Source organism: Erpetoichthys calabaricus, chromosome 1 (genome assembly GCF_900747795.2).
Source record: "Erpetoichthys calabaricus chromosome 1, fErpCal1.3, whole genome shotgun sequence".
Taxonomy (NCBI): Eukaryota; Metazoa; Chordata; class Cladistia; order Polypteriformes; family Polypteridae; genus Erpetoichthys; species Erpetoichthys calabaricus.
In genome coordinates this window covers 318,107,313-318,134,524 of record NC_041394.2, presented here as the reverse complement: position 1 = coordinate 318,134,524, position 27,212 = coordinate 318,107,313, and the positions used below count along the sequence as shown (strand labels likewise).

Sequence of the window (27,212 nt, the reverse complement as noted above, 5' to 3'; positions counted from 1 at the left end):
TTTGTTCCAATAAATTCACTGAATTTGCAGATGTTTGCTTGCGTGAATGTTTTGGGCAGAAATTCAATGTGTAAAGAAATGTTTTGTAACATTTGTGTGAAGCTTAGTTTGAACATCAATTTAAGTCTACATCCTCACCAAAGACCTTGTTTTAAAATAAATTTACATGTTCTCTTCATTAATTGAAATACTTCTCTTAAATCTATTCTTAGTCTTTCTGTTTTGACCTGCTGCTTCACCACTTCAGCAGACCAGATTAGATCCTAGCTTATCTGTGTGCATCCGCAGATTGTTAGGTTGCTCACATAGGATCTTCTGGTTTTCTCTCACATCTCACAGATGTATGATTTACTGTACATTAACTAACAGCTCTTTGGCTGTGTGCCTGACTTGTACCAAATGCTGCCTTGTGAGTAGATAGCTTCAGAAATAAGAGGCATGAATGAATTACAGTGTGAGCCCATCAATGGTAATAGTATTGGTCTATAAAGAAAATTGCTGCCATTTCAGCCGCTACTATTATTTTAGATATGGTGCCTTTCACCGTTATTGTCATTTTTATGCACATTGCAGGCACAATATAGGAAAACATCTTCCATATGTATTACTTATTATTTGACTGACACCTTTACCCAAATGACTTACAGTATTTGAGATAGTACTGGTTATATTTCTTTTTTTTTCCAATCAGAGTGCTGGCATGTGAAGTGACTTGCTCATTGCCACACAATGTCAGTAGCAGGCAGGGTAGACTGAGGGTTTGAAGTCCAAATCCTGAACCACTGTGCCACACTGCCTACCATGAAACCCTGCAAGGCTTTTAAGTGACTCACACTGAATCACACGGCAAATTAAGGGTGGGTGATTGAAAACATTATGTAATACACCAATCACAGCAAGTCTCCAACACCTTTTAAGAAAAAAAAGAACTTGAGATCAAAGCCTTACTAAGAGTGTGTGTAACAAGAGCTTGCCTTACCTGTTCAGCAAGGAGTGACGCTAGACTAGAGTATGCATCTGCAAAATGGGGGCCATGCTGTATAGAGCTCCTCAATAGTTGTTCGGTGTCTTCCTCCTTTCCCTTTGATCTGGAAATATAGAGCACACTTACTATAATGCACACCAGTCCAAAGCATTTGTTCTCTTCAAATAAGAGATGTCTGACTAACAACAACAAAGGCTAAGAGTAGTTTTCTGGATATACCCAGGCTAGCCTGTTCCCTTAAATCCCTACTCCCATTTCATTTGTGTGGTCTTGGCCATCTTTACAGATGAGATCTTTTCTCATGTTCATGTTTATTACTGTTAGTACCATGACGCTGATGTCGACTCATTTCAAAATAACGCCATCCACAGAAAAGAAGAAGGAAGAATCATTCAGTGCACCAGACACTCACATGGGAGGAACCTTTTTATTACAATTAAAGTGGGCATTGAACGTTGAAGTTCATCGGGGAGAGAAAATGTATTGTTACTAGATCAGGACTTAGTTTAAACCATAAGTGTCTGTGTGCCCTTCCATTTTACATGAATGAGGCTGTATTCAGTTTCTACTCATATACCCATAGCAGCTTGGAAGAGCTTGAAGAGCTTTCCTCAACTCTGCCTGGATTTTTTGCATGGCTCCATATTGACAATCTGAAATACTTTGCTATATGTCTTCAAACTACAGATGCCATGGGTGATCCATTAATTTTATTGGGAAAATTGGAGAATGTTTCCATAGACACATAGTTGCTCACACATTTTTTTTAATGAATCCAGATACGATGGTTGAAAACTCATCCAGATCTGTGTCTCAGTTTACTGAATTGAATTAATCCTGTAGTTTGTCCACCATTGATCCACTTTTCTTATGGGTCCTTACATTTCAGACTTTTCTTGTAAGTTGTAACCAGAATTACTAAGGGTAGTCTTCCTGTCTGAGGTGAGGGCAGGGTAGTGTACTGTGCAACAAGTCTTTTATAACTCATTCAAACCACATCAGTCTGTTTCTTTACACCAAAATATTTAATCATCTCCATACAAATCATTTGCCTCAGCTCTGCTCTTGTCTACCCACTTTTCAGTTTAGACTTAGATTTTCTAAACCTTCTGTTTTTCTGCTCAGTGTTGCTAGGAGCTGACAGGGGTTGGCAATCCTACTCCTAGGGGGGCTTCAGTATCTCCAAGCTTTAACTTCAACCAGTTTCTTAATTAGAAACCAATTCTTGTGGTTAATGGAGCATGCGGTTTAATTAGATGTCATGCTCTCAGTTCCTGTTATTGTTTTGCTGTGCGAAATTCCTGGTTACATATGTTTTACTTTGGCAGGAAAATCAACAATATGTTTTATGAAGTGGAGGATTCACCAAGATTTTTAACTTTTTTCTTAAATATTTTAGTAAAAGAACCATGTGATTAACAGCATATATACAGGTGAAAATGGTTCTGAGTTAGCTGCTTATCTCTTGGCATCCTTGGTATTTATATCTCGTTGTTTAATGCCTACTAATTAAGAAGAAAAGTAACAAGCTTAAAATTATCATCCAACAAGACAGTGAAATATACAGTACAAACCAAACAGGCTCCTGTTCATCAGAATTTTTCATACAGTGAAGGGTTGCCAAGTCAGGCTTGAGTTATCACTGGTGAATAATGTTCACAAAAGATCCTGAGCAGGATGAGGTCTTTGCTTCCACAAATCTGAGTTCCCTTCCTTCCATATAGCACTGTAGATCCAGCCTCGTGCAATTAGGGTGATAAAAGACAGTAAAAGTACCACAGGGAACCTTGTAATAGAAAGGCCATCAGAGGCAATGACTAAAAACCTCCTCATGCCAGAGACAATGGCCCCTGAGAGGTGGAAATCCTGAAGTATGCATGGTGACTAGAAATAAACCCTCAAAAGAATGCTTATTAGCCTGGGAGAAAAGCGAACAGGTTCACTTCAAGTGACAGAGAGTAGGAAGATCGCAAGGACAAGGCTGACAGTACAGGGCAGGTGTCTCACCATACATCAAAAGGGCTGATAAAGGATGAATGGCAGGAGGCCAAGAGGCAGCAGCAGCAACAGAGATATCTTTTCTTTTATTAGAAGGGACACTGTTCTCTACAAGATGGAGAAACATGTGGAGATCTGCTGGAGGAACTGAGTGTAACGTTGGGAGTAGTAGTCTAGGTACACCAAGGGCTACTAAAGGGACCTCTAGCCCGATGACCCAACAGCCAACATGAGCAGTCATTGATGACAGAATTAATTCCAAGTTTCAGTGACTTTAGCATTGGACTGAAATCCACCTCCGCCATGAGGGAAAGCAAGTCTGGATTCAAAGGTTACTTGGGTCAAAGGCACACTGGACAGGGCTGAAAGGAATAAGGAGAAAGAGAAATAAAAGGAAGGAAGGAAGGAGGGAGGAGCGCTTTTATGCTAGCTAGGGGCTGGGCACACAGATGAGTGACTGGTGATGAAAGAAACAATTTGTACAAAACTGAATTTGCAGTGAAAGTCAGTATTGTGCCTCCCAAACAAATTGTGAAACAAATGGCTTTTCTTTTCCTGCATAATGTGTGCCACTGACACAAGAAGAAAAGGGTTAATTTCCTGTCTGGAAGTGTTTTCTTGCATTAATTCCGCATATGTCTGCCTGTTATTTAGTATTTAACTAAAGATCTCTAGTGAGAAAAAAAGAAAAAAGAATGTGTAGAGCCATAAGATGTGTGTAGTGGTTGTTCTGGTAAGATGACACCAGATGGGAAGTGACTTACAATTTGTTTTCCAGTGGAGAAGGCACACTAACAGGCATGATGGTGTGTCTTCATGTGGAAAATATGTAGCATATTGTTTTTAAAAAGCGCACTGTGCACCTCCATGATAATGTGAATGAAAGCCATAAATAAAATTCATTTGACTGACGTGCTTCCAGTTACCTGCATGATGCAGCTGTGATGAAAAACATCTAAAGACGGAAGTGTGAATGAGGACTTTGGGAGCAGTGTTCCTTGTAGTCCACTCTAGAAAACAGATTATGAAACCAGTAGTCTTCCTTTTGCTCCCTGCATGACAACTTACTTTTTCCACTCTGCAAGGAGGGTGGTCCGCAAAAGGTTTCAAGTTCAAACCCTGTTACAGGTGCAGTCCAAAATCGTGTATTTTACTCTTTGGTAGTTGTGGAATGTTTGCATGAGTCTTGTAACAATTACACTTCTTTGGTACATAAATATGTTATTTGCATTTAAATCAGTATGTATGAATCATGAATTAATAAAAAGCAACAGATGCTCTCAGGTAAAGATTTCTTAATTTAATAGTGCAAAATCAAATAAGAACAAATCACCCATAAGGGGACTGAACAGAGTATGAATAGTGTTTTCCTAATGGGACTTCAGCTTTTTTTTTAGCTGCCTCTTTAGTCCAAACACTATAACGCTACTAAAGCTTGCAATGGCCAGCAATCATTAGGCAGTCTGACATGAACAATGTGCTGGAATCCAGTCCAGAGATCATTGCTGCATAACACATGACGCTATCAGGATAATGGCTCTGTCTCCCAGCAATTCTTAATTAAATATATGTGTTCAGAAAATCGATGTCTTGGCCTATGCTGTGGTGAATCTACAAAAAGATTCTCAACTACAGCAAGTTCACATTTATTAGCATGTGTTACAGCACAACAATAGTCCTATGCATCCCATTTTTTATATGTTGTGGCCGGTAAGGTGTGGCTTAGAGCCCAAATCCCAGACACGGGTCCCAGATTAAAAAGACCTTTTATTAGCACAAATTTCTCATATAAATAAAAATGATTACACTCACAATATGTTCTGTTTTTCAAGCCTGCCAAGCAAAGCTTTGCCCACTTCCTCCCAACTCTGACCCCTCGAGTAAGGCAGAGTGGCAGTTTTTTTATCGGACTTGGGAGTACTTTGGATGCTAGAGCAGTATACCCAGAAAGCATTTCTTGATTAGACAGAACAGCCCTGAAACAAAGAAGCTCCCAACTCTCCCGGCAGCTGCCCCTGGAGGTCCACAAGGATCTTGCCTGAACTGCAGTTCCCATGAACTCCTATGAGAGTCCAAACCAGAGGCCCGCTAGAAAAGCACTCAGTTTTAGCACTCCCTCACAATGATTTCCTTCATCTGGGTGTTATCAATACCATCATTCTCCTCTACATCTAGAAAGTTGTACTTTTTGTCGGCCTCCCAGCTTCTTATTACCATCTGGTCATTCAGTTGTATGTTTTGGCTTCTTACTAGCTTGGACTTACTAACTTACAGAACAGGTGGTTGATTTTATTATGGTCATTGACTTCAAATCCAGTGCCTTGACCGTGGAAAATCCCTCACTGGATAGGCATGTTTCACTGTTCTTTAGTGGCATCCAATGTCCTATAGCCACATTTTTGTCTTTTATTGTTTCATCAACTTATCAACAGATCAAGTTATAGTTGGATAATCCCGATAGCTGCCAATGTACTTATACCCATATTTCTTAGATACTTCCCCAACAGTGATACAACTATTTTACTTACCTGCAGTTGATTTTTACATCTCTAAGACACTCTTCAACAACCCTCCTGTTCATCTGGCAGGATACCATTCCTGGGTAATTGGCTATATATCCTGTTTGTCAGGCTGTAGTACATGGTAAAAAGGCAAGTACTGGGGTGATAATACCTTTGGCCCTTAGAATCCTGCCTTTAGATATAAGGAATTTAGTTCCAGATATTAATCACTGAGGGGTACTTCTTGGATCTTTTATGATGTAATTTGTGGCCCTGGTCAGGTTTTCAAACAGGGTACGTAGATACTTAAGCCATAACTTTGTCAGGTTTTCTGCCCCATGGGATTTCCAGTTGTACACTTGCTTTGTGATTTTAGCTATTTTTTCAACTGTACAGTAAAATATGACAATATGTCTGCTGTTATATGCGTATGGCCCTATCTTTCCTATTGAAAGTCTTCTTATTATTACATACAGACAACTTTATCATCAAGAATTCCACATCAGAAGTCTTTTTCTTATTCTTGAGAATGATCGTTATTTTGGCCATTCATCTGATGATAACATGATGGTAGTGATTGTTCCCCTTAATATACCATGCCAGCCTCTCAGTTTAATTTGAATACTTCGCTCCAGTTCTTCAATGTGTTGTTCATTTTTTACTTCTTCAGTATGATGTTGATTTTCAAGCATATCTGACATGTTGGAACGTCTTTCTTGAGTTCATTTAGGGCTGCTAGATCTTTCTTTTATGATTCAATGGCCTCCTGAATTCTCTTTTTCCAGGCTGGTTCTGTGGGCAGCCAGTGATTGTGTGACCTTGTTAGCTAAGGTGGCAGCAGCTGCATACATGAGCTCATTGACTCTATTGTGTTCACTAAGGCCGTCAGTTCTATTTTGATTAGTTTCACTTTAATCTTACTCTCCATCCCCCTTGCTTCTTCATCTTTGACAGTGTCTCATATGAGAGGAAAGACGCCTCACGTCTGGACAAACTGGTGAGGAAGGCAAGCTCTATTGTTGGCATGGAGCTGGACAGTTTAACATCTGTGGCAGAGCGAAGGGCGCTCAGCAGGCTCCTATCAATTATGGAGAATCCACTGCATCCACTTAATAGTATCATCTCCAGACAGAAGAGCAGCTTCAGCGACAGACTGCTGTCACTGTCCTGCTCCACTGACAGATTGAGGAGATCGTTTCTCCCCCAAACTATGCGACTCTTTAATTCCACCCGGAGGGGTAAATGTTAACATTTAACATTATACATAGTTATTGTCTGTTTTTCACCTGCATTATTATCATTCTTTAATTTAATATTATTTATTGTATCAGTATGCTGCTGCTGAAGAATGTGAATTTCCCATTGGGATTAATAAAGTATCTATCTATCTATCTATCTATCTATCTATCTATCTATCTATCTATCTATCTATCTATCTATCTATCTGGCTTGCTGTTCTCGTACACTGTTGTCTGTGACTGGTGGATGATGCATATGAGGAGAACTGGAGGTTTGTTCATCCAAACTGTCAGTAATTTTGAGTGTTTCTTTAACACCTGTTTGGATTTCTCTAATTGTGGATCTTCTCTTACTGGTTAAAGCATCTGAATTCATATCGGGAAAGATGTTCTTCAAACTATGTATGTTGCTTGGGTTGTGTCACCACCAGTCCCTTTAGCATCAGCATATTAACTGCACCATATCACATTCTTGTATTGTTCAATTGTCCACTGTTGGCTTGTATTCTTTTGAGTTGCCTTAGACAATTTGTGTTGGATTATACAGGTCAGGTTCAGATATACTCTGAATCAGAGTACTAGCCGAGTCATTTTTTGTTTGATGGCAGAAATGGAACACCTCATCTAGTTCCTGCCAAGCACGGAATTGTTCCCTTGCTCTAAATCAATTCTCTTTATATTACTTAACTGTGTTCTCTTAATTCTGGTATTCATGTTTAATAAATCGGTTTGGAGGCCAATTACCCTTAACTCTGTTTGCTGTCCGTGGTTGGTTCTCATATGTTTCTCCAACACCTTGACCATGCTGGGTGTTACCTAGGTGCAGAACTCAATGAACGTGGCCTGGTCAGCATCATGTGGAGTGAAGCTGAAACTTTGCTGGCTTTATTATTATTGGCAGTAGTATTATTTACTTAATGTTCATAATGTGTGGATGGTTATTTTATGTCCAAAACGTTCACACTGTAGTAAAGTTGACAGCTCCATAGTCCTGGCTTCAAATTCTAGCCAGTTCACAACCTGTGATGGATTTATAGAAAAGCGCCACACAAACAGTGGCCACAGCCTTGCTCTTGGCATTTGTGTATTTAATTAAGCTAGATGCAGGCAAAGACGCAGTTTGATTTTACTTGTGTTTGTTATGTAGTTTGTGTGTTTATGTATGTAAATGTTCTACAGTTTAGCTGTTTCGTGTTAATCAATCATGCACATGCTCTTAGCCTGAATTCAGCAAAAATTAACTGAACTGAAGTTAATTCAATTGATTATTGTGCACACTGCAGAATCCTTCTACCTGGAGGATTGTTTAGCCATAAACACCCAGCAGAATCATATATATTTTGGTTTATATCTGTGTTACATTATAATAATTGATTTGCAAAGCTGAGACTAAGTTTGCTGTTTTGAGGGCTGAGGACGATACTCTCACAGGGTTGTAACTTCATGCCTTTTCAAGTGTTTTTTTGATGGAAGAATGGTTTATCGTGAACTGTGAGCTGTTCTGTGAGCAAAAATACAGAGGTTTTTACGCATTCCAGATGCAAAGACCTGCAAACAGGCCAGAGATAAATACATACTGTAAGTGTTTTGTACATCCATTCATTGTTACACCAGCACCTACAACAAAAAAGAACCAACTCTAGATGGAAGCCCTGTCCATTGCAGAACATACTCCTGCACCCAATTTAGACATCTTTAGTATTTGGTAGGAAAAGCAAAGCAAAAACCCACAAAGACATGCACAGAATGTGTTGAGTCCACACTGACAAGACCAAGGTGGAATTTAAACAGTGCTAATCACTGTGGTGCCATGCTACTCATATTCTACATACTGTAAATAGATAGATAGATAGATAGATAGATAGATAGATAGATAGATAGATAGATAGATAGATAGATAGATAGATAGATAGATACTTTATTAATCCCAAGGGGAAATTCACATATATACAACACACAGAAAAATATAATTAATAGTATAGAAAACCATTTTGAGTACATTAAGCCTAACTTAGTCTAACAATTTAAATTGACCAAATGTGTGCATAATAACACAAAACTGAGACGACAAAGGTGTTGCTACACTCTCAGATACCTTGTTTCATGAGTAGCAGCTCACTGTGTGAGAAAATACGCCCTAGAAATTTTTTTTGTCAACAATGGTATATTGTAACTTTGTGTGTTTAAACTTACTGAGATGAACTAATTTGTTAGATACGGTTAGGCTTATCAAGCTGAAATTGACTTCACTTATTCAAAAAATCCTGCCCAGTATGAGAATTAAAGATAGAGTATTTTTATGGGATAAAGGTAATACCATCTTGAACTGTGCGATGTTGATGAGCCATCTCAGCATTTTCCAAAGTAGAGGCCATGGGAATGCTATACAGTAAAGAATGTGTTTTGCCCAGAGACATCACAACCAAGCATCCTCTGCAAAGGGAGACACCTTTAGATCTGATCTAATTAATTTGTCAGAAACTTCCAGAAAGAATGACCACTAGCTATAACAATCAGATACACAAGCATTGGAGGAGGAAGGCAGCTACATATTGTTATTACAGCGGACCCAGTGGTTCCTTTATGTTTGTAGATGAACTGCCAGCTTAATGTGGTTAATTGTTAACTACTTTTTACTTTCAGCAACACCAGGCAGTCTGACTTGTGCTGCTTTAGATTGCACAAACTTCTATTGCCATTCTGAGCCCCCTTTCTGCTCGTAGTAGAATCAATCATAACTTGAATCTGCCAACTCCTGCGCTGTTCTGCAAAACCCCAATCCTTCCCTTTGTTTACCATAAATATGCACAAATTGCAATCATATTGTGTATTTGGCGGAGGCTCACAATAATAGTCTGAAATTATGTGGTTGTCACTTAATTTAAAGGTGCCTATTTATATTAAATGTAAATTTTATGGTAGTGTGTGCAACTTGTCCCACTCATGAGGACACAATATCACTGCTTACACTTGCAGTTATTGCAACCAAAGTGCACTTCTCACATACAAAAGAAAACATCTGCAAAAATAATGAGCGTAATAAGATTCTAAAAATGGCAATCGTGGAGAATTCAAGAAAGAAAACAAAAGCACTCATTAAAAGAGGCCTTCAGGCATTTTGTGTTAAAAGAATAATGTTTTGCTGTTCTACTTAAGCTAACAATCTCAAACATGCCTATTGAATTTGTAGGGGTCTGAAACTATGGCTAACACAGATATTTCGATTATTTTGTTAAAAGTTGGAACGCAAACTCTGCCAGCACAGTGCCTTTCTAATGAATTGGGATTGGCCGACAAGGAATCTTCAGCATTGTAATGAAACATTTGGCAGACTCATTTGTCACAGCTGTTCGACAAATGCCAATGACAGATAGCAGTTAAAAGAAAAATAAAAAAGTTTCCAAACTGCAAGGCAACAGGCTCAAGCTACTTCAGTTTGTGAGCTTGGGGAAATTCACAATCTAACTACAAAACATATGGAAATGACCAGCATGCACATAAAGGCAAAGGATATTGAAAAATGCTTTAACCTGATGGGAGCCACCTGCTGCTTGCATACACATCCTCAGGCCATGAACATGCCCATTAAAAGCGTGGTCAACACCCACAGCAGCCTTCGCAATTTTTGCTCCAGACAGGTGGTCAGTTTATACTGTCTCTAAAACGCAGGCTGTGTGTTCCCCAGTGGTTAAAGCCTTGGGTTGTTAAGCAAAAACCTACAGTTTCAATTCCCTCCACTGTTTCGCTCAATGTTTCAGTCGAAGAAATATGACAAGTGTTTATTACTCATGATTTATAAAGCACTTCAGAACAAACTAACTGAACAGGTATGCAGTGGGACATGTGTGCGCTTCAGTAAAGAGGGGCCAGATCTCAACACACGGGGCAGGGAAGTGATCCACTGACTGCAGCTTGGAAAAAAGTACAGCATAGCAAAAGAAATACCAAAAGAAACTGTTTACAGCATTAATAATACTGCCTTGTATCAATTATCAATTTTAGTTTATCATGCCGAATAAAGACAACTAGACCATTAGGTGAGTACATTCATCTATGAGCGTAGGTTTGCACTTCCTGGCTGCTTACACCAGTACTGGAAAAGGCGGTAATGGACTATAATGGGTAACAGGATCAGCAGGAATGGTCTCTGTCAATGATATCTAATGCAATCGTATATACAGAATGTGCGTAATCCAATTCAGAGGCACAAAGGGTGATTGCTTATCATGGCAACTTTGGAATTATGAACGAACTGGCAGTGAGTCCATCATCAGGTCAATGATATATCTAAATGTTATTTTTTCTAAAAATTAATCAGAAGAAATCCTACCTATTCAGGAGGCACACATGTATTACATATGTACGTACATTATTCATGTAATCAAGGAGTGAGGATTAGATCAGATTATATATACTTTATTTGTCCCCAAGAGAAAATTAAAACTTTACAGAAGCTCAAAAGAAGAAAAAAATATAAATATTATAATAAACAAACATCAACGGCCATAAATTTCTGGCTTAGATAATGAAGAGCTGCTGCTGTCAATAACAGGCTTACAGGTGGCAGTAAGATGGTGAGACCTGTCTAGCTGTACCACAGATTTACAGTTAATGGTATCAACATTCAAATACAGCAGCACCAGCTTGCTGTATTCACCATAGGAACATGCCATTAGTTCCCTGCTTGAAAACACCAGTATTCATAACGACTCTAAAGAGTGTTCACAGCGGAGTGAATTAGTTCTGGGGCTGAGTTTAAAACCAGGCCACCCCCTTCTAGTCTGCAATGTGAATGAATTCAGACTACACCTCAACATCTGGATAACACATTTAAGCTTTAATTGTAATGTACTTGCTTTTTAAATATATCTGATTTACATCCAGGCGGCACGGTGGCACAGTGGGTAGCACTGCTGCCTCGCAGTTGGGAGACCTGGGGACCTGGGTTCGCTTCCCGGGTCCTCCCTGCGTGGAGTTTGCATGTTCTCCCCATGTCTGCGTGGGTTTCCTCCGGGCGCTCCGATTTCCTCCCACAGTCCAAAGACATGCAAGTTAGGTGGACTGGCAATTCTAAATTGGCCCTAGTGTGTGCTTGGTGTGTGGGTGTGTTTGTGTGTGTCCTGTGGTGGGTTGGCACCCTGCCCGGGATTGGTTCCTGCCTTGTGCCCTGTGTTGGCTGGGATTGGCTCCAGCAGACCCCCGTGACCCTGTGTTCGGATTCAGCGGGTTGGAAAATGGATGGATGGATGATTTACATCCCTTTCCACCCTGTCTGATCATGTCAGGTGTAACCCGTCAAGCATTAAATTGTATCTGAAGGTTTAAGCTGGTTCTTTGCAATACAAAAATGCCACAATACCTGAACTTGCGATAACTCACCATATAGTTCTTTCAACCTAAAAGTTGGAGTTCTGTAAACTTAAAAAGCAATTGAGGTGCCCCAGTCTTGAATCAATTCCACCTGATGTTTACCTCGCTCCAGATCTTTGCCCTTGCTATCCTTAGATAAGCTGTTCCTCCATGTGAGATAGCTCCTTTGGTGGCAGAGCTCACAGTGATACCAGCTACAACAGGAATACTTAATATATCCCACTTATATTCCTCAAAGTCTCTTACATTCGCACATGTTATGGACATAAGGCAGACTTTAAATCCTCAGTGCTCACCATGAGACATCTCTCAAGTTCACAGCTCATTCGAAAGGCAATTCAGACGACCTGAAGCTCAGGTCAGCAATCACAGCAGCATATACTCAATTCAAAAATCCATTAAAAATATATATACAGTATAGTAACATAGTGGCAAGGCAGGGGCCAAATCTTAACATTAATATTTAATAACAAAAAAGAAGTTTATAAAAGAAAAAGAAAAGAGAGCTTCTGTTAAAAGGCTGCCACATGGCACAGTGCTCAGAAGTGGTAGCTTTTCACCTCGTCTGTAGTTTTGCGTGATACTGTGCTACTGGACTACATCACTGAAAACCCTGAATATGGATTCAGATACCTAGAGATTAGTGGAAAGTTACCAGTGCCATTTTCTGGAAAACATATTCAGTGTTGGAGATTTTCTAAATACAGTAGTCTTTCCTAATACAAGTTAATTCAGTGCTGAGAGGAGCCACACAACCCACACCCATGTAACGTGGGGACCAAACCACTGCACATTACAGAATAAAGTGTATCCCTTATATTGATACAGATTCACTCCAGGCTGCACTTCCTGCTTCTAAACAAGTCATGGAAGGACAGAACAAGTGCCAGGCTGGACATCTCCTCTCAGCTGGGTAAGGATACAGTGTCTACGACAGATGTGGTCATCTCCTGCATACAACCTGTTCATATAACGAAAATTTAAATTAATAATAGATTAAAAATAACCTAAAAATACATGTATTTAACAGAGCTTGGGCTTACTTTTATAGTCTGCTATTATTAGTAATTCATTCAAGTGCAAAATCTTTTTAAAACATCACAAGAATTAATTAATATTACTTTTCCAATTAGCATGTGGGGCCTGTGATGGGCTCTTTAATGTTAATAATCATTTTAATATTTGTCAAAAATTTTTTTTTTTGCTAATTAGTGCTTGATTAGTAGAATGCTACTGTAATGTTCTAGTTTACAAAAAAAATATTAAAAAAAGCACCTCCAAAAAAAAACGAATGCATTAAAGTAATTCGGGAATTCAAAAAGTTTCATTTTTCAGCAGTGTTAATTTTTTGTTTAGAATTATTGTTTATTTTGTGACATCATCAAATTGCTATTTTTGGGTGTTTCTATTTTTTTGTGAATTATTTTCAATTGGTACTGCCATATTGTTTATTGAAAGAAACAAAATGATGGCATAGATGACTTAGATTTTTTACTTTAGAAAATAATAATGGAAGTCTCTAGTAAACAAATAAATTAACAAATCACTTAAAAAGGACAACTTTTAAGGTTTTATTCTGGTTTCTAATTTTGGTATTACCATTTTGGCTAAATGTTTCTCTCTGCATTGATCCAAGTTAAGTCTGACTTTGCTCCTCTTTTCTCTTGTAAACGTGTCTGCAAATCATCCACTCAACATCCACTCTATAATAAACATAAGAACTTTGGCTCATCACCTACCTGTGGATTTCAGCCAAGGCCTTGCATTCACAGGCTCTCCACCAACCTAACAAGCCAGTGACATTACCAGTTGAATTAAAAACGATCTCCAGCAGTAGCTGTAACTTTACTGTTGTCTGCAGGGTTCGGCTCTCACTGCGCTGCAACAAGCTAATATGTGGAGGACTTTTAAAATGACCTTCAGTCAATCTATAGGATCTTTCCAGACGTTCTGTTACAGACTACTTTATGCCAGTATACTCGTGTTCATCATTTTATAATCAATACTCAAGATGAAGAAAAAGTCACAGCACTTACATCCCTGACACAATCTCAGGTTGTGAAAAACTTCTAGTGGATTTCCGTCATGAAGGATTTGAAATTGGACCACTTTATACAGTACATGTTACAGATAATGACAATTCATTTTTATTCAAGATGTTTCTAGTTAATGCTGTCAAAGTCTTTGTCTTGTTCTGCAAAGTTAATATACTGCTTAGGTCCATTCCAAGAATTTTTCAGTGGTTGCTGTCATTGTGGGATTCTGACCGGCTGATGTTCTCTAGGCTTCTCATCTCCTGCTGACCTTAATATGTGTGGCAAACACCATTACTGCCAGCTAGTTTTATTAGTCTCATTGGTCTCCTTTTTTAGCTTTTCAAATAAAAATGAATGTCTCTAATCTGACAGCACTCTTCTTATTTCCCAGTGTTCTTCACCAGATTAAACCACGTCGGTCCGTCCCCCAAATACACTTATCTAGAGCAGCTGGAGCCTATTGCAGTAACACTGGCACGAATAATTCCTGGACAGGGCCAATTTAGCATCACTGATCCACCTAACCTGCATGTCTTTGGGCTGTGGGGTAAACTAGAGCACTGGGAGGAAACCCACATGGACAGAGAGAGAATATGCAAGCAGCCAGCATATGAAACTAGTACCAGCACTAAAACTGTGCCACTGTAAGGCAGTCAGCCAACTGTGTGTTGCTTTGGACGGTCTGATTGACTCATTATCAGCCAGGGGCAGCAATCAGGTGATCGCACCTACAACCACTCCCCAGCACATAAAATGGGAGCACAAGGGTGAGAAAGAAGGGAAGTTAATGAAAGGATGAAGACAGGCAGGAGCAAAAGGAGTAAGAGAGAAGCAGGCGGATGGGAATGGAGCTCTAGGGAGGAGTGTGTGTGGCCGGCGCGCTCAAGGATAACTCCTGTTGAGCAACTTGGGAGCGATTGGGAGTTTGGGTGTCCAGTGATAGGTCGCAGTAGGAGGATGGCATGCTTTTGCTGGGTGCGGTGAGTGCGGAGCACAGAAGGGTCCGGTGGCTCCCCATGGAACAGCATGGATCAGTCGGAGGAGACAAGGGCCTGAACTGAAGGGTGTTGGTTGACGCCTCTCCGTGCTGCAGGGTCCAAGCAGGATAAGCCAGAGAAGAGTCAGTTTTAAAGGGAAGCACCGGGGACTGTACATTCTGAAGAAGATTCCTGCCTGTGTTTAAACCTCATTTTAAAGGATTGTTTATTGGATTGCTTTTATACTCCACATGGACACTTTTTTTTTTCTATGGATTATTTGCTTCTTATGGAAGCACCCCTGTACTTCATGTGGAACACTGTTGATTTGGTTTGTAATAAAAGCACTGAGCACTTTTCAACACTCCCTTGTGTTGTGTGTGTTTGCCCTCATTTGCCAAGCTCATCCTGGTAATGACTATCGACGATGTCGGGTTCAAGAGGGTCCGGCATGCAACAGGAAGCATGAAGTCGACCCGCATTGCCACACCTGGACAGAAGGCCAATCAAATTACCCAGCATTTATGGCTGTTGAGTTAATTAAATGAAACCCACTGATTTGGCTTGGAGTCCCATGAACGCTGAGCAGTTCATTATGCAGGAACACCAATTGAAAAGGAAAATTTATGTAGCTGTTTTGAAAGAAATCCTTTCAAGAAATAATGCTTTATAGAGCTTAGATGACCTTGCTTGTTGTGACTAAGTTTTGGTAGCCAAGAATTTGTTTGGATCTAATTTAGCATTTCTTAAAACAATTTTTCTTACTGTAATTTAATTTTACCCTGCTGAAGTTGGACTCATTATATCACTATTTTGTGGTTATATTTTCTATTGTCATCACCACTTTGAATGTCTTTTTGAAAGGCTATCAAATTGTTTATGGAAATGACAGCCATTAACAGTCAAGTCCTCAATGTAGTGACACATGACAGCACGGTGGTACTTGTTTCTACGTACAAGCTTTGGATTAAAACGGCTGGCAAAGACCACAGCCAGCTTTTTGTCAGATTTCTTTTTTACTTCTATTTTTGATTTACCTTTTAGAATGTCACTATCAAACTTATTTGCTATACTTTGTGGTCTCTGACCTTGATCTGTTTACTGACAATGATTTTTTCACAACTCCTCATAGCAGTTCTCTGATGGTGATATTTTACAAATTAAGTTTTGCCAGAAACAGTGGCCATAACACTAATGAGTTGGTTACACCTTCTGTTCTAATTTTACTCTGGTAGTTTCAGTTGCCTCCCATATTTACTACCTTTCATGATCTTGGGCATCCTTGGAGAAGACAGATATGTTCTTCTCAGGTTATCTAACAAATATTCGTCCATTTTTCTTTCTCCATTCTGGTTTGTTCTCCTCCGCCTTCATTATAGTTTACTGAGCAAATATTCTCCATTTCTCACTCCATCCAGTTTTAGCGTGTTTCTCATCACAGAACAAATTATTGCCTCTACAATCCTTACAGAAAAATGCCGCTCTGTCAATGAAACATCCACCTGATCATTCGCATCTCTGCTTCAAGGTCATGCTAGATCAGTCCAGCATCATTGCCATATAGCTCCTTGCACGCCGTGGATAAACGTTCAATGCCAGAGATGTGTAGAGAAGTTAAAATGGTTCTGCTGCTCTAGGGCCTGCATGTTTGCATTTTTCTTGGTTATTTGTGATTATGTAATAAGAAATTAAAATAGAATTGGGAATTTTGCTAGAATATTTCTTCTAAGAATACTGTCCTCTATTTAAACGCAGCTGAGCTGACACTGGCAACTGCATGCTATCGTTTGGAAGCCATTGCACATGGGAATTAATTAATAGTGGGTAACTGCATGCAAACAAATTCATCCTCAGTTCATTTACATTCTGCAGATGCTGTTCAACATTTTGGGTCAGACAAATTGGAATGTAATTAATTAAAATTTAATTGAATAATGCAAAAATAAATCACACATGTAATAGAAGATAATTAAATAACCCTTCTTAACATCTATTGCAAGCTGTTGATAATACAGCATGCACTCTTAATATCTCTCATAACGTGCATTTCCTTTTCTTTTGTTTTTCTTTAATGAACACCAGAGCAGTTGCTGCTTTGATGACATACTGATTAGTGCTGTATACCTGCAGGGCTGACATAAGAACATCAGAGTTTTACAAATGAGAAGAGATCATTCAAGCCATAAAGCCTGCTTGCTTACTGTAACTGCTAACTCCCTCTAAATACATTTACAAAAGTTATCAAAGTTTATCACAATTAAACTTACTTCAACAGATTGCCAAGGTTGAACAGTGCCCGATTGTGCTGCGGGTTGATGTGAAGAGCTTGACGGTAGTATTGCTCTGCCTCCACTGGATCTTTGGTTAGGGTCCCTAGGTTATTTAGGGCACTGGCGTGCCGGGGGTACAGCCTAGAAACACAAAGAGACAAAATGCAGGCTTCAGATATAATGACTTTAACAACTCTAACTGTATTGTCATGAAGCATTTAATTCAGTTTATTTTTATTCAGGTATTGCGTTTTTCAGGTACTGCAGTCTTATAGCACTGTAAGAGCTTCACAGGTAAATGCAATTACAAACTTTATTACTAGGTTGTTAGCCATTGTGAATGTAGTGAGACCTTTTATTGGCTAACTAAAAAGATTACAATATGCAAGCTTTCGAGGCAACTCAGGCCCCTTCTTCAGGCAAGATGTAATAAACACAAAGGAGTTTGAAATTGATTAACATAAATATGGCCCAGCGATGTCTGCCCATTATTGAAGTTGTGCACTATGGGAAGTTGAAAATGGAGGCAAAGAAAAAAATTTGTCAGAAGTATCCTGAGAGATAGTAAACCATAACAAGTTTACAAATGTATCCCAGTGTTCTTGATGAACTCACTTTAAAATAACAGTCTCAATCCACTGTACTAATTCCTTTCATAATTTTAAATACTTCAGTCATGTCACCTCTTAATCTCCTAGTCCCTCTTCTCTGGACTTTTTCTAGTGCTTTTATGTCTCTTTTGTAGCCCAGAGGCCATAACTGCAGACAGTACTCCAGATGAGGCCTCACCAGTGCATTACAAAACTTCAGCATAACCTCCTTGGATTTGTACTCTATAAAATAACATTCTGTTAGCCTTCTTAATGGTTTCTGAATACTGTCTGCCAGTTGATAGTGGCAAGTCGACTAAATCCCTAAATCCCCCTCACAAGGTGTACTCTCGATTTTTCCAACCTCCCATCGTGTATTCAAACCTAGCATTTTTACTTCCTATGTGTAATACTTTACATTTACTGACATTAAATTTTTTCTGCCACAAATCTGCCCAAGCCTGTATGCTATCTAAGTTCTTCTGTAATGATATAACAGATTCCAAATTATCTGCCAATCCACCTATCTTGGTATCATCTGCAAACTTAACCAGCTTGTTACTTATATTCCTATTCAAGTCATTTATATATATTAAAAGATAGCAGTGGCCCAGCACTGACCACTAAGGGGCACCACCCTTAACATCACCCAATTCTGATTAGGTTCCTCACACCATAACCCTTTACTTCCTGTATTTTAGCTAATTCTGCACCCATCTACCCAGCACACCCTGAACTCCCACTTCTTTTAGTTTGATGTCCAACCTCTCACGTGGCACACGTATTGCCTTGCTCTCTACTGGCAATAATGTTTTACTATATGAATGCTATATACCGCTCTAACCACTTGTTATTTATCATAACTTGTTCCCAATAGGCAAATGCAGTTATTCTTAATTATTTGCTGCTATGAAATTGATTATTTATTTATGGACTTGCTTGTTTCTGGAACTGATTTCTCTTGTGCTGTGCACCACAAATGTTACAAGTCTGAACAAATGTACCTTCTCTAAACACTGAAAAGTTACCTTTTAAAAACTTGAAGAAAAAAAAAAAAAAAACTTTCTACAGGAAAAAAAAAAATTCTTGCATGACTCCTTAGCGCCAACTTAAAAAACGAAATTTTTAAGGGCAAAATTGGTATGTTAATTATCTCTCACACAGCATTAACACAAAAACATTTAGCATTTCGTCCTCATCATCTCGCAAGGATGACTTAAGTACGTCACTGTCAGTTTCTTATCTTCAGTTATTGTATAATCTTAATCTATTAATGTATTTCTTATATTTCTGTACACTAACAAACAGAGATGCAGTATGCATACCTAATCAGCAGCTCTAGTCAGGGTATGCTAGATTAAAGTTGTGAGTCTTCAGCTTGGATTTAAGAACTGAAACTGAATGGGCACCACTTATAGTAGCAGGCAGATCATTCCACAGGTATGGGGCCCTGTAACTAAAATCTTGACCGCCCACTATTTTATATAAATCCTTGTAATTATCAGCAAATGGCACAAAAGGTCGGCCTTTTGCTCTGAGCCTTATCCAATCTGTGAGTAAAATCCTTAATTTCATTTTGACTTCTCGTGTGTTTGCTTTTCTCTTCTTGTCTGGTTTTCAACTTACTGTCTGTTATTTTCTCTTCTTGTCTGGGTTTTGGTTGCTTTGGTTTATTTTTATTTTCTTTGTTTTGCCTTTTGCTTGTATCTCCCAGTTTGCTCAAGAAATTAGTTATTTGTTCTCCTGCCGAATCAGGATGGTAATGATAAGTTCAGATATGTAAGCAGCACCTTGGCCATTTAAGGCTTTATATGTTAAAAGGTGGATTTTTAAATCAGTTCTAAGCTTCACTGGAAGCCAGTGCCAGGACTTGGCTATTGTGTTTGTACTTTTCATTTTTAATGATTTGTGCAGCAGCATTTTGAATGAACTGAAAGCCACATAAACTGCATTAGTCATGTTGAAATAAATGCATGAAATATTTCTCAGTATCCTCCATATTCAGAAACTGTCTTTCTAATATATTTAAGCTGGAAAAAACAGGTTTTGATTTTAAAGATATATTGGTCTCAAAGATAACACCTATGTTGTGTGCTGATTCAGTTAAACTAATGAGTTAAAAAGTGTATCATTCTACCCAAATAAATAACATTTCTGTTTGTTCTATATTCAGAAAATAGTACTTCTTATCCAACCACTCTTTCAACTCATTGACACCATTAATTAAGGACACCATCAGAAAAACATCATTACATCTAAAGGAAAGGTAGATTTGGGTATCATCTGTATACAAGTGAATATAAAAATTATGTTGTCTGATTATAGTTTCTAATGGAACCATGTAAAGTGAAAATAGTAAAGGTCCAAGTCATATGGGACACAGTATTTAATTACAGACTACAATGATGGAATACACTCAGCACATTTCTGTACGTACTGAAATCGATTTAATAAATAAGAAAAACACCACGCAAGAACAGTGCCTGTCAGCCCAATGTCATTTTCCAGTCTAACTAATAACATAGAGTACTGTAAGGGATCAAATGATACATTTAAAACTAAAAACATAATTACTATATTGTGACTGGTGCGAAAGGCAGACTGGAATTAAAAAAAAAAAATTGTGATGTGTAAGGTGAGACTGAAGCTATGTGACAACTACGTTTTCAAGTATTTTAGAAAAGAAAGGTCAGTTTAAAATGAGTGCATAATTGTAAAGCATGAATTTAGCACTGATTTTTTGCAGCATCAGTCTAATAACTGACACTTACTGCATCAAGAATTGTGCAGCCAGCAATGAATTACTGATGAATGGGTGCTGCCAGAACAGCCATTGAGGTTTTCACTAGTTTGGGTGGATGAATATCTAATGGAGCAGAAGTAGTATTCATGTTACAGAATACATTTGTGACTTCATTTTCTGTTCTTGTTAAAATGACTAAATTTGGTGCGTAATGAGATTCAGGGTCCAGTGCAATATCATTAAAGAAGTTTGTAAGTTCTGCACTGCTAATGCTTGTAGGTATTCTGCATTGCAGTTCAGAATTTCTTTTTATTTGATTAGCACCTGCTATGAAAAGTACACAAGGTATATTTAAGTTTTCATCTATTAATCTAGAACAGCTTTCAGAACAGACCATAAAGAAAGCTTTTTTTATACAGTACTTTTTAACACTGTCTGGCTATTCATTACTGTGTCTCTTCAGAGAATCCTTGGGTACTGCTGGTTTGATTTTGTATCGAACAAGCGGTTGCTCATAGAGTCCCTAATGAGACACACTACCCATATTGTGAGGGAGCGTCAGTCACAGCACTATGGCCATGTGGCGTGATCACTCGAGGCTCATCTGGCTCACAGGATCCTCATTGGTGAGGTCCCGAGAAGTTTGACCAGGCCATGGGGAAGCCCACATAACACCTGGTTGCGCCAGACAGATGGTTATTTCCGTACAGTAGGACTGGACCGTGTGTCTGCCTGGTGGGTTGCTAACAAGGATTTTGAGCTGTTTCGTTGTGTGGTGGTGCAGCAACATGCTATACAAGTGCATGCTCCTCAACCTGACCTGATTGTCTGTCCATGCAACATCGACGACCTGCAGCTTTGTTATTCTATGCTTGAGTTTTCTGTATTCTAATTTAACAGCATGATTGCTCTCATTAAACCAGGGTGAGTTTCTATGTGCTTTAATCACTTTTGTTTTAAGAGAATCTATTGTATCCAAGGCCTCTTCCAAAGTCACATTATAATTTGATGTTAGCCAATCTAAACCGTGTCCCATAATTATGCTTTGAATTTCTCAAAGTATCTAAAATGTAGATGCAGAATAACAATCCAGATGTTGCACTGTCCTTGTTATAATCAGTAATTTTAACTATCTCTCCACTTCCATTAAACACAAAAATACACCGACTTAGTGTGCAACTCTGAGTAAATAATTTAAGTGTGCTGCAAATGTACAAGAAATATGGAAAGGAGTTTTTTGTTTGCATGTACTCTGTAAGTTGCTTAGTTAAGAATTTACTGAATGAAATATGAAAAGAGTTGAATCTTCACAGTTTAAGCAAACCCAGCTGAGAGATGACGAGTCTTAATCATGAGCACTTTGTGGTTATGAATAAGCAGATGACATTGCATTACGATTAAAACTCTGTAACCATTAGTAAACATTTTTAAAAGAACAAAGTAAGTATTTTGTTAGGGTGAGCAATTTAAAACTGAAATGTGCGCTGTGAACAGCCAATGGTTTAAACAGAGAGGGTTTGTGGTAATCACTACAGTGTGCAGGGCGTGCTTCTGTCAGTGGGAACTTTGTGATTGTGACAAGTTTGATGAGCGGTTTAGAGTAGTGGTGAGCTTTTGTAATCAGAATATTTTGTGAACATGTTGGACACAAAGCAATATGCCGTTTGAGATGGGATAGTGTACTGCTTGTAACAGTAAATTCTTTAAATTATAGCAATGGCAACTTCGTGATATTGAGCGAAACAAAACATTTTTTAAAACAAGTACTGATTTTCACAATTGTATATGATTCCCAGTGATTTGAAATGACAATAACAGGTACATATGCAGTATGCAATTAACACATGTACAGTAGGCCTATCCTTAAACTGAAACGTTTGAGAATCTGGCACATTGTAAGCGGCACGTTTTTATTCATGAGGTGCACAGCTCTGTAGTTTAATTTTTTCAAAGCAATCTTATGTGTGCTTTATTTAACACACAGAGCAAGACATTTTCATGCTCAGTGGTCTGAATGATAAAACACTTTAAATGACTTTTGAAGTACTATTGAATTCGTCCAAAATTTGAGGCAGAATTTCTGTCAGTAAGTGTATAGAGCAGACACTGCACATACAAGAATGGCAACACTTGGCATGAAAGAAAAGATTATTTTGTTCCATTTGTTCAGGTTGTCAAGGAGATTGTTGGGTATATCTCTGCGAGGACGCTGCAGTGATGCAAATAAAAGACATTACCCTTGACACCCCAGCACTCTTACAATTCTGCTATCCTTGCCTCTGACAAGGTCTTTGAAGATTTTTTGCTTTCCTCTTTTTTGACTTTTTGCTATCTGCCAGTTCCATTTAATAGAACAGGTACTATGGGAATTGAAGAACCCGTGTTCATACAAGCAGTGCATTCCTAACCAAAATACAAGACGCTGACATGCTCAGTTGAGCAAGATGCCGCAATATTAAAGATGTACTTATGTTTCTGCAAAGAATTAAAAGGAATATACATAAGGTACTGGATTATAATTCAGTTAGACACTTTGCTCCAAGCACTTGAATGTATAAATATAATACATTATTCATAAACGCAAGGCTGCTGATTTAGCCACCACCACTGACTCCCTTCATTAACAGAAGCAAGTAATACCACCTACCACTGCTCACTTTAGAGAAATCTGGACAATACTTGACTATGAACATGGGGTTTGTTTGTTACTCGAAATACCTAAGAAGTAAAATTATGTTATTCCCTTGCTTTTTCAAATTGCACAAGGGAAAAAGAACTGCTTACATTGGATACTGCAATGCCGAAACTACAGAAACCAGAGCTCATCCAGTGTACAAGCAGGTAGGCATTACTAAAAATAAACTCATCTAAACTCTGGCAAACATAAGAGAATGAACTTTGATTAGTCCATCATTAAAGCCTTAGGTGTACACAGACAATGTCTGGATCTTAATATTAACATCACTGTGTCATTAGACTAGAGGAGAGCAATTCATCTACAAATACAAAAGAAAAGTAACATAGTGATAGAGATGGTACATATAACCCTACAAATACTCTGATCTCTTTAGAGATCTTATAGGCAAGATGGTAACTGTTTGTGAAATGAGAAATGTCAGATGCACATAAAGAATGTTAGAACTGACAACATTTGCTGGATAGTGAGGAACATAATAATAATAGCATGCTTAATGCTTGACCTGCCTGAGGAAGAATCTACATGATGATCTATAGTACTAGGGTGTTGTACCGTGTTAGCCATTATGAATGTAGAGAAAAGCCAAGCAAAATGACACCTTTTATTGGCTAAAAAGGTGTCATTTTGCTTGGCTTTTCTCTACATGATGATCTAGAAAGCAATTGGCAGAGATGAAATTGTTCACATTTTCTAAGACGGTATTGCATCTTTATATCTTTTCAACATGAATATTAGATGTATCATGTTAGTTTAGTCTGTTTCACATTCTTCACAAAGACAGAATTTCATTTTGGCTCATGGTCTCGGTAAAGGCATGGAAATAGAAACAGAAAATAATGCAAAATACACAATACAAATGACTGACTATAGTCCACTTGTATGTCTGTCTGTGTGTCCATCTGGTTCCATGTCATTCTAAAAGATAGCACATCACAAAGACTTTTAGTAATAAATTGCATTAAATTTGTCATTTGAATAGATTGTGCATCACAAACATTAACATTGCTTTAACAGTAACATGTGCACTGCAGATGTCAATGCCAAGGTCCACTTTGATTCAACCTGTCTTAGATGGGCAACACAGCTAGCAACTAATACACTTTTTGCTACTCAGAATTGTTTCAGTAATTGATTTTAATGTCAGATAAGACTTGGGAGTGAAACACTGGCTCACATACATCTATCTGAACTCTTCTGAAAACAGAGTTCTTTAATAGCCAGACGTCAAAGAGGTGACGATTGTGACGTCATCCACAAGGATCCATGAGAATTTACGCACCACTTTTTTTAAGCCAGCTTCCAAACTAGATGGAGAATAATGAATCAAAGGAAACTCAAACCAAACTGAGAATCGAAAAGAGAACAGGAATTATTCATAATCTTAGAAATTACAGTGAAGAAGATTTGAAAGAGTAATTATCAAGGTAAAAAAATCAGGCAGTACCCCGTTGTAGGAAGAAAAAAAAAAGTTATGAAAACACAGAAAAGACCATGAAGTTAGTTTAGAGGTGTTGTACTACCAAAAAAAGAAAAAAAATGTTACAGCAGCCAAAGTAACGCTTTTTCCAGTTGCAACACGTTAGCAAAAGTAATTATATCTTTTAATGACTTCCCATTATTTCAGATCTCTGAGATAACTGTTTATCCATCCCTGGAAAAGCTTCAGTCCTTCAAAATCCAGAACAGGTCTAAAGAATATCTCAATAACAATAATAATAATATGAGTAATAATAATAATAATAACAATACTAATTGCCATGCCATCATTTTGGGCCTATATTAAAAGCAAGCTGCAATCTACCTTATTTACAGATGGACTGTGATGACCTGACAGTGAAGTCTCTGGGACTGACTTAAACAGATCAGTGATGTGCGTTTTTCAGGCTTATATTCATAACGAAACAGTTCAAAGTATATTTTGGTAATGAAAGTTTTATTTAATTTTACCTTTCAAGATATTCAAGTGTACATTACAACATGCAACATTAAAATAAATAACTGCAGATGGTAGTAATACTGTAGATTGATATTCTTTGGAAATGAGCACAACAGAATTTCATCCTTGGATAACGGTTTTAACATGTAAGTTGTCATATTACTATGTTTATATTCTATACTTAATAAAATGCTACTGTATAGTGTTTTATCCTGATCTAAGAATAGTGTTGTGCAGTAGTAAAAAAAAATCAGTAATAGTTATATGAAACTGTGTATCTAAGCTGGTAACATATATCACAAGTGGTTGTCCTGACAATATTTTCACATTCTTTTTTAAGGATTTGACACATTCTTATTGTGGTAATGGGTAATCGATTAATTCAGTACAGCGCACACAAGGGTCATCAAAGCATTACTTTTCTTTTGTGCATACCTGCAAACAGATTATGCTGCAAACATAATGGGAATCGAAAAGTACATTGTTTGGTGCAGTTGCATTCAAATCCAGAATGTGGTCATATTCTGTGTGAGTCTAAGTTTGTTTTCTTTATACTTTCACAAAGACATGTATATGTCCTAACTTAAAGTGTTATTGGCTCCAATCTTACTGCATATGCTTGCTGAAAAAAATATTATTTCCATTTGATACTTTCAATGCTCGCTAAAAAATCATTTCCACTTATGACCATCATGGTGGTTTTAATGAAAGTCACACTAGTGGGTGAATAAAAGTGTTAGTATGTTGAGGTAAGTGTATCCAAGAAAAGAATGATGTTCATTTTCTGCTTGATACTCCTGGCAGAGGATTTTGCTCTGTGCAACTTTGTGCTGAACTTAAATGGATTGAGAAAAGATCTTACTGTTGAAACAATTGCTAGATGATACAATAGCATCAACAAAGTACATACACAACAACTAAACACGAGCAGCAATAGACACAAATTAATAAAAATCTGTGCACCGGCTTCAGCTTATTACTTCATTCATTTGCTACAGGAGTTTTAGGAGTTCTCACTTGTCACATTTCACCTTCCTACTTTGATGCATTCATATTAATCTGTCAGATATTTGAGAGAAACATGATATGGCTGTTGATTTGCTTCTTGCTCCACACAAAAACAGTTACATTGTACTTTTTTGAGAAAATAAACAGCACACTAAATACATTAATAGTATAGTATGTCTCTCTATTACAATTCAAACACAAAAGTGCCATTTCTGGTTGACCAGGTGATCCATCCTTCCTTCAATTTGTTTTCTAAGCCCACTAGAGCAGAGCAGGGCAGGGTGGCAAGGAAGCTGGAGCCTATCCCAGCAAGCACTGGGCACAAGACAGAATTAATCAGTGGATGGGGTGAAGAGTAAACACACACACTCACTAGGGTCAATTTAGCATTGGCAATCCATGTAACTTACACGTAGACATGGGGAGAGCATGCAAACTGCACACAGAGAGCACCCAGGATATGAACCCCGGACCCCCTGATGCAAGGGAGCAGTGCTATCACTGCACTATTCCAGTGACCAGGTCACTTATTTATTTTTTATTTTATATTAAATGACTGAGGTGAAAAGTCAGTTTTACATCACAAACTTTGTCCAACTTGTGGCTTCCACTTCAAAGGTTGTTTGCATGAAATTTCCGAATGGGAAACTCACATTTCCTATCTGTCTGCTAGCACAGGATATTAAATCAAGGAAACAACATGCAGCCTGTACAGGATTATGACAGACAGCTGTCGCACATTGAAAATAACTTTGTGAAAGTCTTGTTAAGTTTAAGGTAGACTATGATGTTTGAATGAGGTTAACATTGCCCTGTTCTAGAGTTCCTAATAGCAGTTGACCAGCGTCATTGTAATAAGTTT

The 27,212-nt window shown here is 38.2% G+C and overlaps 1 protein-coding gene across 1 annotated transcript in view; it reads right to left on the bottom strand.

The window, feature by feature from the left end:
• Positions 1–27,212, bottom strand: part of tmtc1 (transmembrane O-mannosyltransferase targeting cadherins 1) — a 607,165-nt gene that overhangs the window by 72,973 nt on the left and 506,980 nt on the right. Inside the window, exons 12-13 of the mRNA XM_051929219.1 lie at positions 17,373–17,516; positions 980–1,088 (exon numbers count right to left, since the gene is read on the bottom strand). Of these exons, the coding sequence (XP_051785179.1) occupies positions 980–1,088; positions 17,373–17,516 (253 nt within the window). The remainder of the gene's footprint in view (positions 1–979; positions 1,089–17,372; positions 17,517–27,212) is intronic.